The sequence below is a fragment of the Narcine bancroftii genome, chromosome 12 (assembly GCF_036971445.1).
Source record: "Narcine bancroftii isolate sNarBan1 chromosome 12, sNarBan1.hap1, whole genome shotgun sequence".
Taxonomy (NCBI): domain Eukaryota; kingdom Metazoa; phylum Chordata; class Chondrichthyes; order Torpediniformes; family Narcinidae; genus Narcine; species Narcine bancroftii.
Window position 1 is genome coordinate 17425988 of NC_091480.1, and position 17708 is coordinate 17443695.

Below are 17708 nucleotides of genomic sequence, written 5' to 3' on the forward strand. Positions count from 1 at the left end.
GTCTACCTTCCTGTTGTAAACAAAGCCACACCGACAGTACGATCTCTTTTCTCTTTCTTTCTCTTTGGCTTGGCTTCGCAGGCGAAGATTTATGGAGGGGTAAATGCCACTAAAATATACAAAATAGTTTTCTGAGGTGAAACCTTAAATACCAAAGGCATTTTACAAGTGTGGTTAACATAATAACATTTTAAAAAAATAAATAAATAACAGCACATTTCTGGCAATACATCATTCAAATGTCATCATGTAAGTCAATTATTGTATTAATTGGAAAGATCTTTCAAAGTCTTTGGCATATGGGCCAATGTTTTCTTGAACTGCAAGATGAAAAGGTCAAATGATATTAAACAAAAAATGCTGAACCAGTATAGAATCAGAGAATGGAGACACAGATAGCATGAGAACAGGCTCTCCAGCCCAACTTGCCTATGCCAACCAAATTGTCCAAGTTAGTCCCACTTGGCCAAATTTGGCCCACATCCTTCTAAAAAAAGTTCCCATCCATGACCCTGCCTAAATGTGTTCTAAACATGGTAAATGTACTCATTCCAGCCATTTCCTCCGGCAGTTCAATCCAGATATCCACCATCCTTTGTGAGGGCCAAATTGCCCCTTGGGTCCCTTTTAAATCTTTCTTTTTCCACTGCAAATATATCCCAGTAGCTTTAGACTCCCTTACCCTGAGAATAAGATTGCTACCATTTGCCTTATCTATACCCCTCATGATTTTATACAACTCTAATAAGGTCACCTCTCAGCCTCAGAGGTTATGGATACCAGGAAACATTGAGGATACATGTATATCTCTCCAAAAGCCAGCAAATGTAAATCCCTGCACAAACCTTTAACCGAAACCAAGTGCTTCAGACAGTGCACAAATGGAACTTCAGCAAGAAGTTACTGGTGACTAAATTAAGAATAACCTGAATGGGTGTTACTTCACTTACTGTATTGAGATAGAAATTGATCTAATGTGCAATAATCAAAATCGTGTTTGATAAGTGCCAATCCTCTATCGTATCAGCAAAGGGATGTTCTAAATTCTGAGGCATACATCCTGATCACTTCCAGTGCTGCAATGCACAGGGGCACAAGAAATCAGAGCAGGAGAAGCCTGCTTTGCCATTCACCAAGATCTGGGTGTCGATTTAGCTCTACTTGCCCCCCTGTTCCCTACAACCCTTGATTGTTAAAAAATATCTTTAATACACTTAATGATGTAGTCTCTACAGGTTCCTCTACTCTTTGCAAGAAGCAAATCTTCCTCACGGTCTCAATTATACTCCCATAAACCTTAAGGCTATGTCCCCAAGTTCTTGAATCACCTGCCAGTGAAAACAACTTTCTTGCTTCTTTCTCATCTATTCTTTTGAAAATTTTATATGCTATTATATTTTCCCTCATCCTTCAAATGAGGACAGACCCAGCTTACCCAGTCCCCTCGCCCCCCCATTTCCAGAATCAATCTCAAACTTCCTCTGTAACATGTAAAGCGGCACCAGAACTTTAAATCAATCCTTCTCGTAATGAATGCAAACATCCTACTCGCTTTCTTGATTTTCTGCTACACATGAAAACCAACTTTTTGTGATACATGTACACGCACTCCCAGGTCTCTCTGCGTAACACCATGCTGCAATTTTTCACCATTTAAATAATAGTCTGTTTTATTATATTTTCTTCCTCATTTATACCAATGTTGTCCTCCATTTGTCAAACACTAAACCATCTAAAGCCATGAAACAAACTACGAAAGACCTCAACAACGAAGACGCTGTTTACATCCGGTACCGCACGGATGGCAGTCTCTTCAATCTGAGGCGCCTGCAAGCTCACACCAAGACACAAGAGCAACTTGTCTATGAACTACTCTTTGCAGACGATGCCGCTTTAGTTGCCCATTCAGAGCCAGCTCTTCAGCGCTTGACGTCCTGTTTTGCAGAAACCGCCAAAATGTTTGGCCTGGAAGTCAGCCTGAAGAAAACTGATGTCCTCCACCAGCCCCCCCCCCCCCACATCTCCATCGAACTCAAAACGGTCAACCAGTTTACCTACCTCGGCTGCACCATTTCATCTGATGCAAGGATCGACAAAGAGATAGACAACAGGCTCGCCAAGGCAAATAGCGCCTTTGGAAGACTACACAAAAGAGTCTGGAAAAACAACCAACTGAAAAACCTCACAAAGATTAGCGTATACAGAGCCGTTGTCATACCCACACTCCTGTTCGGCTCCGAATCATGGCTCCTCTACCGGCATCACCTACGGCTCCTAGAACGCTTCCACCAGCGTTGTCTCCGCTCCATCCTCAACATTCATTGGAGCGACTTCATCTCCAACATCGAAGTACTCGAGATGGCAGAGGCCGACAGCATCGAATCCACGCTGCTGAAGATCCAACTGCGCTGGGTAGGTCACGTCTCCAGAATGGAGGACCATCGCCTTCCCAAGATCGTGGTATATGGCAAGCTCTCCACTGGCCACCGAGACAGAGGTGCACCAAAGAAGAGGTACAAGGACTGCCTAAAGAAATCTCTTGGTGCCTGCCACATTGACCACCGCCAGTGGGCTGATATCGCCTCAAAGCGTGCATCTTGGCGCCTCACAGTTTGGCGGGCAGCAACCTCCTTTGAAGAAGACCGCAGAGCCCACCTCACTGACAAAAGACAAAGGAGGAAAAGCCCAACACCCAACCCCAACCAACCAATTTTCCCTTGCAACCGCTGCAACCGTGTCTGCCTGTCCCGCATCGGACTTGTCAGCCACAAACAAGCCTGCAGCTGTCGGGGACATTACCCCTCCGTTAATCTTCGTCCGCGAAGCCAAGCCAAAGAAACCATCTAAAGCCCCTTTTATACTTGTATCTCACTAAATCGGCTGTTCAGTGTCCCGGGATAGGAATTACGTTTTTGCTGTTCACACGACTATTCTTAACGGGGCACTGCAAGCATTCACACTTGCAAGGAGCCATCCCCGGGAGTTAGGTCTGTTCTACTTTCTACCGGTGGCATCATGACACATCGAGGGATGGTGGACCGGTCCTAAATCCTGATCAATGTATTATGATCTCATATAACCATATACGGAGCGGAAACAGGCCATGTTGGCCTTTCGAGTCCGCACCGGTTCACTGATTTTGTGCGCCCTCTTCAGGCATTGGTCCCGGTAGATCTTCATTCAATAACGATGGACGAATTCAATGCAGGTGGAATCAGTCGTAGAATGGACGTTTTCATTTTAGTAGATATATTTAAACAAAATTAATCATGCCTAATTATAATATAATTAAGCTTTACGTAGAGCATAGTATGAGCCCTTCAGCCCTTGTTGTTGTGCCTACCTATATAAACCTTTATAAGGGACAGTGGGAAAGTGTTAGCAATGAACAGCAATACCAGACATTTTTAAAACAGCATGAGAAAGTTGGTAGCGCTATTGCATACAATTTATAAATGCCGTGGGGAAAAAGCAATAGTGAACCTGCCCTCCCAGAATGCCATGCGGCAGAGAAAGGGCTGTGTACCCAGCTGCATGCACAGAGCACTCATGGAAGGGTTTCTCTGCCACATGGCATTCTGGGAAGACAGGTCCGCCGTTGCTTTTTCCCCCACTGTCTTTTTAAATTGTGCACTATAGTGCTACTAACTTTCCCAAGCTGTTTAAAAACTGTCTACTATTTATTTCCTCTCTCCCACAGCAAAGATTATACCTTCATTTTAATCCATCTTTCCTTCATGTTTTGGCATCTGCCAACATCTGGGGTTGAGGTAGTCTATTCCCGGCATGAGATGATGTCATCTCACATCGGCGTTGAGACGATTTTCATTCTACACTGGACTCTTTTTAGGCCGATTGGCCGTTAATTCCTGGGACCACTTGCAAGTATGAAAGGGACTATTATCTCTCTGCAGACTGCATCCTCCATACAGTTTACTTTTGCACTCAATTTAGTGACATCAGCAAACTTAACTACACCACACATAGTCTCCTCCTCCAAATCATCTATGTATAATGTTGTTTGCCCAGCACTGATCGTTGTGGCACTCTCCCATTACCACTCATTGCCAACCAGAGGAACACCCAATTATCCCAAATGTTTCCTAGTGGAGAACCAATCCTCCTTTTACCAACACTGTACATTACTTGTAACTCTTTGCCTCCCTCACGCAAAAGTTCTTGATGCATCCATCAACTCACGTCACACGGAGGGAACTAAACGAAAAGAGGTCTTGCAAATTTGAAGTGAAATTTGGCTGTGGAACTCTTACTCTTTTCAGTTGTTAGGCAAATGTCACCACTCATGACTGAACTGCAATGATTTGGATAATGCTGTCCACAGGACGCGGCTGAGCACAAACTATTGTGTTTTGAGAAAGCTTACTCCTCACTTTCAGGTCTACTTGGTATTACTGGTGTATTATACCTCCCTAAACAAGAATTGTTACCCGATTTGATAGTAACATAAATAGGAAAAATATGCAATGTTACAAGTTTGTCTCAACAGTTTTGACATGCTTGGTTCTAAATGGTTATGGATCTGGTCTTAATTCATTCCATTTAGGATGATAGTTTGCCAGACAGGCTACCTCTTAAAACTTAAGGTTACTTAGATCAGTGATGTTACTATCAGGTTGTTCGACAAGTGTACATTCGTCAGTAGAGCAACAGGGAGTGAGTCAGAATCAATTGAATGCAAGGAAAGGATGAAAATGTACACAATTTAGTGAATGAGTAAGAAAAGAATAGTCTAAACCAGTCATCATTCAGAAGACTTCTGTTCCAAATTTCCAGTGCAGCCTATTTTAGGCTGAACCACCCTTTGCTCTGTTCAAGGTCTGCGTGAACATGAAGAGGTGGCCATATTGGAAGTTATCCTTAACAACCTTTCAAGAGAAATTCCTCACTGTCTCAATTATACTCCCTTAAACCTTAAGGCTATGTCCCCTAGTTCTTGAATCGCCTGCCAGTGGAAACAACTTTCTTGCTTCTTTCTCATCTATTCCTTTCAACATTTTATATGCGATTAGATTTATTACTGCTTGCAAATATGAGACTCAAACAGTTAAATTATTTTCTTCCTGGATCAGAGTGGTTGTTTGGCATTACACAAGAAAATGTCAGTGATCACAAGTGGATCTTGTATTATTAAAGTACAAACTCTAATGTATTGCAGCAAGTTAAATTTTCATATCCAACATATTCTTTAAAGTCACCAATAGGTTAAGGGAAAGCAACTATTTGTATAAAGCAAACAATGATATGGTCAATTGACTATTAAGTTCTGGAGATTCACAACTCATACTGGCTTTCTTTCACTTGAACTTTCTGTGCGAATTGTACTTGATTAACTCTGTGTTGTGAATTCAGTTATTTTTACAGCACTATTTGGATCAGTATTTTACTTTAAACTAAAAGGTCAATGTTAAAAAAAAAGATTCAGACCAATCTAGCTGGAAATAACGTACTTTACATTTAACTGATGATATTTCTGGCATTGAAAATAGCTCGAGGAACCACCGAATTCAGAATGTGGAGGTGGTTTTCTTCACATCACCCAAGGGGATAGCTTGTTCCCAGTAATCCTGGTGGATTTAGTCATCTTACAATGTTTACTGAAAGTTCTTACTATGCTGTAAATGTACAACATGTTTCCCTGTGACCTTGCTCACATCCCCTCAGGCTATTATCATAAATGTTTTCATTTGGTCCTGAGAACATTCCTCTTCCCTTATCCTGATCCTGTAGACTAATTTTCCATTCAGACTTCTCTCCTATGTTCTTTAACTCATGCCTCAAGAAAATATCTAAGTTTTCATTTTAAGTTCAGCAAAAAGGTTTAAAAGATATTTTCTAACTTGCAGCACAAAGATCAAGTCTTCATACATAATAAATCATCCTTGTGAAAAACCTTGTCTTTTACATTTCACTCGTTCTAAGAATTTTTTCCTGAGTGAACCCAATCCTCTAGGAATAGCATTGACCCCTTTGGGATGTTCAATCCATGTTTCTGAGCATCTTAAATTATTTCAGGTTAAGAGAAACAAACTTTTATTTTGTTATTCAAGTGTAAAGCTTCCTTGCTTATTTTTTCATCTATTCAAATCAAGTCCTTTCATACATCATATCAATGATGGTTTTCACGATTTAATTACTTAAAGGAACATATTTGCTAAATTAATGCATAAAAGCTAGTAGTAAAGGTTATGCTGTAGGTTTGACCATTGAAAATACTGCTACCCTATGTTGACAATGCAGGCTAAAAGTACACTTCTAACCTTCATTAACCAAATAGAGTAATATATCTGAGCAGAATTCATAATTTTACTCCACAATACAAAAGATCAGCACAATCCATGAAGTAAAAGGAATAACAAGCATTCACCTGATTTAAATTTACTTCGTAATACAATGGTCCTCTCCGGTTCCAGCAGAGCCATCTGCTCAAGCCTGAAATCCCACAGAATCACAGTGCTTTGCTTTTGATTTGTAATTTAGTTCCATTGAAGTACACAGAAAATATGTCAGGCATCCAGTAAGCACACCAAAAGTCTGCTTTTTAGAGGCAGACCCAGACCCTGCTGTTGTGAAAGTACCAATCAGAGCTGCCCCAATACAGAAAGCAGGTCAGTGAGTCAGTTTCAGCCCCCTCAGGAATCCTGCCAGACACCAATTATCACAGGAACTCCTGCTTTTGTACTCATGATCTTGCTGGCCCTTGTGGTTTGTGGTTCCAAAATAAAGATTAAACTATTGCTTTCTTGCACTGGCACCTAATCAAATTGGTACAAACAACGTCAATCTCCTAAAACTATTTCACTCCAATCAACTATTATCTCTCACATTGAGTTGAGGCCACGTCAGATCCAGTTTCCAGCAATGTTCCAATACATTTAGATAATGCACTGAACTAATAGGCACCAATGAAAGCTAGGCATTTTAATGTTGCAAAAGAATCTGTATGTTTCATGCTTGATCGATCTGGCTTCTATTATGCAATCAGCCCTTTCGCTCCAACATCATCTCAATCTCATTTCTGAACCAAATGGTTCAACCTAAGATTGAGAGATGTGATCCACTGCTTACTTAGTCAGGAGAAATGCATGTGGTTCCAGAGCGACTTAGACTGGATACAATCATAACTTTCCACTAAAGGCACACAGGACGAACAAGGATTAGGAGAGGAACTTTTCATTCAGATGCAAATTTCTCACAAACTTTTCATAACGAATTAGTCAAAAATAATAAAACAAACATACATATTTCTTTATATTTAAATGCATTTGGTTTATATTGAAAATAAGATCATGGGTTCTGGATCATGAGGACTGTAAAAACTATACATTTTCTAATGTTTGACCATTTAGCAACACTGTCTCATATCTGGAGCAGCCCATCGATCCAGTACATGATTGACTAAAGGAATAGAGTATGGTATTAATATAGAAGAAAATTACTTGATTATCATCTGCAAAGTGGTTAAGTTTTCCAAAACTAGGGCTGAAGATCCAATGAGGTGTCACTTAAAATCATTATTGTTAATCATTTGAAGTATTTATAAAGCCAATTTTAAATTAAATACTTTTCTATTAAAGTAGAAGTAGTAAAGATAAAACTGACCACTTGCTGTTGTTATCCTATGAAACAATAATATCTGGAGTATTCAAATGCAGTTATGTACTGAAATTCAAAAGCCACTCTTTGCTTCTACCAAGCTGTTTTGTAACCCTCTCCAGCATAATCTTGAGAAAGCAGGAAACTAATAAAAATTAAGTTATTTACAATTTATGCTCACAGTAAAAATATTTTGAAAATATTTGCATTTCAGTTAAGTGAACTTAAGTTTGTGTTGATTGCAATTCTCTAAAAATCAAACCATAATTGAAATATTTTTATTTTAAGAAATTATATTTCAACTTCTACTTTAATTCCACTGAATGTTCCAATCTCCATATTATATTCTGAAAACACAATTTATTAAAAATTTCTATTCTCTTCTTCCTTTCTTTTATGTGAGTTTTTTTTTTCCATGAGATGAGCTACTCTGCATGCTTGATGGTTTCACTGCTGCTAGACACCAAAGATCTCCAAGAATTTATGCCCATCAGTGACCTTTACAGGGTAAGATGTTCACATTTCCAAGATTGCTTGTCCTTTAGGCAACTTTCCAAAAGACCTATGATGAGTGCTGCACTTCACCAATGAACAGGTTTTAAAAAAAATCAATGAGCTCTGAGGCTAACAATGTGTCTGGAAAGAAAGCTATTCCGACAGACATAAATGATAATACTGTTGATGTGTCCATGTGGTGCCATAACTAAAACATTATAAAGCAGTTCAAAGGAAGGATATTGCATAGAATCATGTAACAAGATAAAAGTCTGAAGACTTGATCAAAGAGATCAAGATAAAGACAGAAGTAGAAACATTCAGGGAAGGAACTTCAGAGTTTTAGGCCAATAATGTTAAGAAAGAAAATGGGAATGTGCAAGTAACTAGAATTGGAGCAATATTGATATCTTGGAGTGTTTTTGGTCACTATATGATAGAGAAATAAATATTCATTTCATAGCCCATCAGAACAGAAGGAAGAGAAAATTATTCAAAGGTAGCCATACACATCAAAATAAATATGTATCATATAGCAAACAAGGAAGTAAATAGGTTAAGCAATAAGTTAAACTGTTCCATCCACCAAAAAAGTAGCCCCACTGCTCTCTGCATCACCTCACTAGTTTTATCTGCTCTTCAGGATATATTTAGTTCATTTTCACAATTTTCCATCTCTCAGTATCTTTATTACAAAATTAATAGGAAGGTATTCCCACATCTAGGTGGATATTAAATTCTTCCATTTAAAATTCTGCAAATTGAAATGAACATCTCGTTGTTACATAATAATTTGTACCCACAACCATTTCTCTGGTTATTGTGCCATTACTCTATTAAAACCCATGACACTGCTACAAACACATCATAACTTTAAGTTTCTTTTGGATTTTTATATTTAGTTTGGAAACAGAAAAAATAGTGATTATTTGCAGTGAATCTATATTTATTTTATAAAAAGAGAAATAGAATATTGACAGGGAAGCGGCCTCAACTACTTCCTGTGGCAAAGAATTCCACACATTTACCACTCTCTGAGAGAAGAAATTTTTCCTCCTCTCAGTCCTAAAAAAATTCCCCCTTATGTGGGTTCTTGGGAGTCACTATCTCGGAAGATCTTTCCTGGAACCAGCGCACCAGTGGCATCATGAAGAGAGCCTCTGCTTCCTCAGGAGTTTGCGGAGGAGCTAGTGGAGTTGTTCAAGTGATCCGGTACGGACGTGAAGGACCGACATGGCCTGTTTCCGTGCTGTAAACGGTTATATGGTTATATTTTCATCTGCAATTACTGAGCATCAGGGTAAGTGTGGTTGTGTAGTAAGTTGATTTTCCTCACTGTTCAGTCTAACCACCACAAAGGATACCCACTTTATCATTTCTGGTATTTTGTGGAATATTCTGCACTTCTGGGAACATAGCAAGTAGAAGTGGAATATTTTGCTACAACTAGCAATATGTCAAAAGAAGGGAAACTTTTACCTTTCAAGGTGTCTGGTAACCTGACATTTTGTAGTAGCTGTCACATTTGTCAGGTTGCAGATAAACCTAATCAAGTTCTCACAGTGGCACCTTTAAAACCTATTCCTAATTTTGGAGAATCATTTTCTAAAGTTATTGTAGATTGTGTTGGTCTAATGCCCAAAAACTGAGAATGAATATTTGTTAACTATTATGTGTACAGCTTCTAGATTTCCAGAATATTAATGCAAAGACTGTGTCAAATTTTTCACTTTTTTTTTGTTTGCCGAAAGAAATACAGTCAGAACAGGGGGGTAATTTTATGTCAGGAGTATTTCAGCAGCTGGTTTATAAATTGAGAGCTAACAAATCATGTCATCTGCATATCATCCACGATCTCAAGGAGCCTTGGAGAGGTTCCATTTAAAAAAACCATGATGAGAACTTATTGTTTTGAGAAAGAGGATTGGGATTGCAGTAAGAGCCTGTACATTAGGTTTTAGTCCTTTCTTCCTTAATGAATGATAAATAGAGGGATGGGGTTGTGCTTATTTTTCATTTTGAGATATTGAAACCAGTAAAATGTCACTCCGCATGTGTCTAATATCTTCTTGGCCGTTTATTAATGTGTTAATTTAAATCTAATGGTAAGGGTTAAATGTGATGACTGTTTAAAAATGAAGACCTTTCTTAGTGGCAGACTGCTTAAATATTTACCTTTAGAAGAATTATATTTTAGCAGTAATTGTTAAATGGGATATTTAGTTGATTAACTGCTGTTAAGGAAGTGGACGTGCACAATTTGATGTTGTAGAACACTTGTAAAGTTCCAGACACTAGTAGAATGTTATCAGTCTTGTGGAAACTTTGTTTCTGCTCCTAATTAAAACCAAAAGTTGTTTTATTTCTTCCCTGGGATAAAAATAAACAGTGGAGGGAATAGGGGTTGTAAGTGTTTGTTTTGAGGTGATCACAAATTTTGTTTTGTGACCTTCAGGTATTGGGAGGGTTAGATTTTATTTGGGTTATTTAGATATAAGGCTACTATTTATATTTCATGCTTTTTTGTGTTCTATTTTGCAGTATGGAAGTGGGATGGCAACCTCTGGAGTAATGATGGAGTATGCTACAAGCATCCATTTAATTCTACTTTCTAACAAAAGCCCTTTAAATAATGGCACCTATCAAAATCATATTGTGGAATGGTAAAGGATTAAATGGAGCTAAAAAACAAAGAAGGGTATTTGCTCATATCAAACACGTAAAAGCAGACATTATTTTTTTCAGATAAAGACAGGCCAATGTTTAAATGGGTAGGACAACGTTATCACTCCTCTACAGAAGCTAAGATTAGGGGTGTCTCCATATTAATTTATCCAAATGTTCCATTTGTATCACATAATAGTATAGACAAAATGCAGTACAACATTATCCTTACTAGGAAATTACACGTTGGTTGTATTAGCTAATATATATGGTCCAAATGTGGATGAACTGACTTTTTTGAATTTTTTTTGGCCTATTATTGGATATATCTCAATATTCATTAATCCTATGTGGGAATTTCAATTGTTTAGGTACAATATTAGACTATTATTCAAATAGATCTGTTAATCCTACCAAATCAGCAATGGTAATTCAATTCTTCTTATCTAATATGGGAGTCTCAGATACAGGTAGATTTTTGAACCCCACTAGTAGAGATTATTCCCCCCCCCTCAAGTCTTTATTGCTCTTATACTAGGATAGATTATTTTTAATAGATAATCAATTTATTAATATGACCAAAACTTGTGAATATTAAGGTATAGTTAATTCAGATCATGCCCCAGTAATTTTAAAGTTGGAATTTCCCAATATTCCAGTGACTAAAACACAATGGTGATTTAACACTACTGTACAAAAAGATAAAGATATTTTGATTTTTCTAGAAAAATAAATGTAATTTTTTTCCCCACTGTTAATTTAACTCTGGAAATTTCTAATTCAATACTATGACATACAATGAAAGCAACTTGTGTGGTCAAATAATTTTACATATATACATACACACACATATATACACATTTTATAATAAATATATATAAAAATATGAATTAAAAAAAATAAAGATAGATATCACAAACACACAGACACTATGAAAGAAATAATGGATTTGATTAATCAGATCAAAGTGATTGACTGAGAATTTGCACAAAGACCCAGAGTTATAAAATAGAAGAATTGAACTTAAAAATAATTTGATTTATTACCTACCCATTCAATTGAATAACAGATAAGGAGAACTAAAAGTCAATTATATTATCATGGCTAGAAATTTGGTAAATTACTAGCCACTCAATTGAAAGGAATTTCAGCTAAAAAAAACCCTAAATAGGATGCATCTCCCCGATAGTACAATAACTGCTGATCACTTTAATATAAATGATACTTCTGAGTTTAATAAAGAACAAATTTGATGAATGATTTTTAGATTATTTGAATTTACCTTCTCTTTCTCATGAAAACCAGCAAATTTTGGAGGCTCCAGTATCACTAGGAATTGCAAAAGGCAATATCTTCTTTACAATCAGGTAAATCTCCAGGTCCTGTTGGCTTTCCAGTTGTTTTATAAATTATTTTTTTAAAGAGCTTGTTCCCAATTAAATTTGCTATTGAATGAGTCATTTCAAAAAGGAAAGTTACCTCCTTCATTTAGTGAGGCTAAGTGATCTAAAAAAAATGAAAAGGATCCAGAGGATTGTGCATCCTGTAGACCCATCTCCTTACTGAATGTCGCCATGAAGATCTTGGCTCACAGATTTGAAAATATTTTCCATGGAATAATAAATAAAAATCAAACTGGAGTAAAAATAGATATTCTTATTATAATATTCACGGACTGTTGACTATTATATACTCTCCTTCCACTCATTCTATCTTTAGATGCTGAAAAGGCATTTATTAGGGTAGATTGGGAATATTTGTTTGCAACCTTAGCAAGATTTAATTTTGGCCCAGTTTTTATTCAATGGATAAAACTTTCACATGCGTGCCCAATAGGTTCAATTCGCACCAATTCCCAACAATCAAAGTTTTTAAAATTACATTGTGCTACTAGACAGGGTTGTCCTCTAAGCCCCCTGCTTTTTGATTTAGTGGTGGAACTGCTGACTGCTGCTTTACATACAAATGAAGATTTTAAGGGGTTATTTAGAGGGACAGTTGAACCTAGGCTATCCTTATATGCAGATGACCTTTTACTTTTTGTATCCAGCCCAGAGATTTCTATTCCAAAGATATTGTCCGTTGTGTATGCGCTCTCACAATTAAGACTCAGAGACGTGATGCTTTACTTCTATTATACTAATATGGCTACTGAGACACAGGGTTTTTTAAAAAAAAAATATATGGGCATCATGATGTCCAGCAGAAGGCTGGCTTACACCCAACACTCTTCTCCCCCCCCCTCCCCCCACTTGCAGTAAATGTTGACTGGGTCCCTTCTAACTAATAAGATTACTTTGGGCCCAGGACTAAAAGTTAGAATTAGAATACATCTAATGAGTAATGATAATTATAAAAGGGAAAATATTTAATAATAATCAGGGCACATAGTCCTTAAAGCATTTGGGTGGTCTTCTTTCTCTTGGGTAGATGTTGCATCTGATGCAACTGTATTGTGCGATCCTTGCTTGAGTGCGTGTGTGTCTATTATTTCCCCCACGCATGTGAATAAAGATCACTTATAATCAGCCTGTGTTCAGACTTGCTGCTTTTTGGACCCGTTGAACTTGTTTTTCCCTCACACAACACTGCTCCATAACCAATCTTTCAAAGAGCCTCAACATTGTAGATGCAGAGCCATCAACTGACAGTCATTGAGGCAGGTCACCTTGCACTTCTTGGACGCCAGTATAATGAATGCACTTCAGAAACAGGAGACCTCTAACCATTGTAGCAAGAGGTTGAAAATGTTGGCAAAAACTCTTGCCAGTTGGTTCAGACAAGGTTTAAGGATGTGCTAGGTGCACCGCCTGGGTTGGATGTTTCTCGCGGTTCATCTTGCTGAAGGTTTTATTCAACTCAACTTCAGAAACTGGGAGCACAGTCGCTGGGGGTGTGGGGTGCACCATTGTTTTCCCCTTCAAAGCGAGCATAGAAGGCTTTGAACCTGTCTGGAAGAGGTCGTGTAGCTGCAGTCATGATTGTTGCTGAAGGGTTCCAATCCAGAACATCAACAATTCTTTTTCTCCCATTGATGCTGCTCGACCAACTGAGTTCCTCCAGCAGACTGTTTGTTCCTTGTGATTGTGATAGTTTAGCAACCAATTCTCTGAGGTTTAGGCATTTTCTGCCAAAAGTGACTCTATATATTGGTTTAGGTCATTGTTGAGTTATGAAAATATAATGATCACATTCCTACTTCAAGAATGCTGACGCTGCTGCCAATACCATTTTTGCGGGGGTGAGGTGCGCAATTTTGTGTTGTGAAATCTAAATAGTAGCTAATTTTTCACTGCTCTGCAGCAAGATGGAATTGATCTCTACAGAGAAATTATGGTAAGATGATATGCAGTTCCCCTCCTTTCTGAATCACTACCACATTGTAGTCAAATGATGAATAGGTCATTTATTATAATAAGGGGTAATCAATAAGAAATGTCCTTTCATTTTCAACTAGCACTCTACCTGTGATTATCAGTAATTTGGTTTCTATTTTGTTCCAATATGCTCCTTCAGAAATAGACTTGTTCGGAGCACTTTTCAAACGGTCACTATTATTAAATGTAGCTTTTTAAATTCCAATTTTGGAATCTTTTATTCAAACAATGCAACAGTTAATCATTGGATCATTCATTTTTTTAAAGTATAGAAACAAATCTGAATAGTCATTGTAATTCTAAGATTTTGCCAGTTTTTAGTTTATGCTCTACAGGTATCACTTAATCTGTGGGAAAAGCAACATGCAAATCAAATTCTAAAAAATTAAATTGGAATTCCTCTGAAAACAAGAAATCCTTCAACTTTACTGAAAATTTTTTTTTCCCACAGTTTGGGATATGACATAACGTGTTGGCAAAATGTTATTGAAAAATTCACCCAGGCATTCCATTTAACCCATTTCTGTTGCAAAGAAATTAAATCATTCTGAATCCCATGAGCTATGCTGTAGTTGTGAAATTGTGTTCTCTTAGCAAAGGTTCAATTTGAAAGTTACATCCGTGTGGCCATCTGTGACTCCATTTTGTGCAAACATAAGTGACAAGACAAAAAGAACAGACTCCTGGTTGTTTTTCATTCGCTGGGTATTTGACATGATTGATAAGGCTTTTTTGTACATTAGAATAGATTGTTTTGGACACTGCCAGTCTGTTTATTTGTAGTAAAAGCAAAAACTGGAAATAGAGTCACTGAATCCCCTTGAGACACTCTCAAAAGGAGAAAGGTCAATGTTGAGAATTCAAATGTAAAAGGACCTCTAATGAGTCATAAAGGCAATAACTTTTTTTTCAGGTTTCTTATTCTAATGGTATTGCCTAATGTTTGATTGCTTTCCCAAGGAAATATATGGCATAATCTATTTTTGGCTGTGGCAATCCAATGAGTAGAGCTGAAGTTTCCCCAAATAATCCAATTCTAATGTTATAGTCGTTGCTATTTATTTGATTCAATTTATAGCGTAGCCTTAATTTCTTAAAGCTCCAAAGGCAAAATGTACTACACGAAAGGGCAAAAGACAAAGCATCCACTTCAGGAGGTCAATTTAACCATAAGCTAGAACTTGACCAGAGTGAAAATCGTGTGCCATAAATATTCTGGCAAAGAGAAAGATTTAAATGGAATAAATTAAGGATAACGAGTTTATTGCCAGACACACAAGGTCTCAGTACCTATACCCCAAAATTCTTATTTGCTGCAGCTATAAACAGCACTTTTGTAAGACAAAGCTCCCCAATAAATTCCCCCAATACAGCGAGAGATAATAAATAATAAATATTCACAGTTACAGTTAGTGCAAACGATTTTTAAAAGTGTCAATCGAATAGATGGATCTTTTTGTGGTGTTGGAATTGTTTAAACTTAGGGTAATAGGGTAGACATAAATTTTGAGTGAAGCCTGAGCTCCGGCAGCTTTGCGTGTATAAAATAGACCTTTTATAGTTCAACCAACCGTGGTTGCTTTAAGGAATTTTTAGTAAAATGCAGTTATCAGTTTCATTTAAGACTCAGTTACATGTGTGTTCAGCATTTGATTGGCCCCAGACATCATGAAAGAAAGTTATCTTTTTTGGACTTTGGAGTTCTGCTTCAGGTAGCTAGTTGCAAATATCCAAGGTAATTCAAGAGGTTTTGACCATAACAGTTGGTGTGGCCTTTCTTTCCTGAAACTATTGTATGAATTAAAACAGATCCCTATTTAATCACTCTTGTAGGTGGCTAGAAGTGTGAACTTGCCCTTTTTGTCAAGCAAGCATTTGCTTATTCAAGAATGAATATAATTATTAAAGATAATGTTATGATTTCAATGTATGTTTGCTCATTGTTGTCCAAGCTCCAAATAAACCAATATATCATTAGTCAAGAACTTGGTACAGTAAAGGTGTTCAAATATAAAGAACACAAAAGTGCAGGAGACACTCATCTCACGCAGCATCCATAGGAAATAAAAGACAGTTGAGGTCATGGGCCCGAGTACTTCCTTGGGACACTCCACTATGGGCTCAAGCAGCTGCTTACAGAATAATTGTGTATGTACCTTTCCTCCAGTCTGTAACATTTTATTTACCCTTTGGACTCCAGCCATTTTTAACCTTTCATAATACATACTGCAGATTGGGTCCATGGGTAAACTACAGTACAAACACCAGTATAAAACCAGTCCCGGAAAACACGGACACTGAAATATATGCGCTTGTTGGTAGTCCCTGAAAACCGGGACATGGGAGTCCAAAGAGTTAACCTTAATGCTCAGGTAATGATGCTCCAGATTCCCAGTTAGCTCTGAAGGACAAACTGGGAGAAGCATCTATGCCTTTCCAGATTCATGTTCAAACAGGCAGCAGTGATCCTTGCTTGCTGAATGCTTGACTCTAAAGCACTGGAAGATATCAATGCTGCCTGCACAAAATCCTCCAAATTTACTCAGAAGGAAAGCAAACCAACATCAGTGTCCTGATCCAGGCCATTCTCAGCATAAAGTTCCTTGCATTCAGCCCACTTCAACTGGTATATACATTGTTTGCATGCATGACACTAGCCTCCAGAAACAGATACTAGTTTCAAAATTCTGACGTGAAAACAGATTAGGCAGACAGAGGAAACAATTGAAGGATGATATCAAAACTTTGAAAAATGTAACATCAACACAAATTGTAGGAAACCCTGAACTATGTCCATTCAGGATGGCATTGAGAACCTTGAACTCAGATGTCAGGAGCACACAGAGTTACAGCATAAACAGGAGCACATGTCCTCAGAAACAGCCCACACTTTCCCATCTCATCCAGCATCACTGGTTGCAGTCAAGAGATCTCATATTAGCCTTATCAGCTGCTGTGCATTCAGACCCAAGTGGAAGCAATTCATCCTTCGTCCCAAGGGACTCCCTAAAAGGGAGAAATCAGGTTGAAACTCAGCACATCTCGCAGTGTTCACAGGAGGCCCAAGGACGCTGAAAGACCTGCTGAGTGACTCCAGCACTTCTGTGTTTTTACTTCAACCGCAGCATCTGCAGACTTTCATGTTTCACAGCGATCAGGTTGAATTCAGATTAGTAAATCAGATGCACTTACATGACAATCTGGTGGTTTCCCGGCATTATATCCAATTCCAGATTTACTCAAATACTTGAATTTATATTCCCAATTTAAATCCTCTCGTTCGCATGATGGGACTTGAACTCGTGTTGCTGGATCAACGGTCCAAAACTCTGGCTACTGGTCCAATAACAACCACATTTCCAATGTTCACCAAGAGGAAGGGCCATTTCAAAGGGATCATTTAAACTGCTAATTATTTTCTCGGGCTGCCTGCTAAAATTCTGGTTTAAATTGTTGTTTGGTGATTTGTAAGAACTATATATTTGGGTCAACTTTTAAATAAATATCAAGTGGCAGGGCATATTCTCCTAAATTCAAGAATTCTGTACAAAACAGTTG

General features: G+C 37.8%; 1 protein-coding gene and 1 long non-coding RNA gene across 12 annotated transcripts in view; one reads left to right on the forward strand and one right to left on the reverse strand.

The window, feature by feature from the left end:
* Positions 1 to 17708, reverse strand: part of mrtfba (myocardin related transcription factor Ba) — a 131880-nt gene that overhangs the window by 62716 nt on the left and 51456 nt on the right. The window contains exon 2 of one of the 11 annotated variants that reach the window (XM_069906230.1): positions 7 to 109. The exons of 9 other annotated variants lie outside the window; for them this stretch is intronic. In XM_069906230.1, coding sequence (XP_069762331.1) covers positions 7 to 109 — 103 coding nt within the window. Of the gene's footprint in view, positions 1 to 6; positions 110 to 6385; positions 6597 to 17708 lie in introns of those variants that run through there. One more of the 11 variants, XM_069906233.1, reaches the window with a different exon arrangement.
* LOC138747207 (uncharacterized) overlaps positions 1 to 17708 on the forward strand; it is a 35900-nt gene that overhangs the window by 5874 nt on the left and 12318 nt on the right. The window lies entirely within an intron of this gene.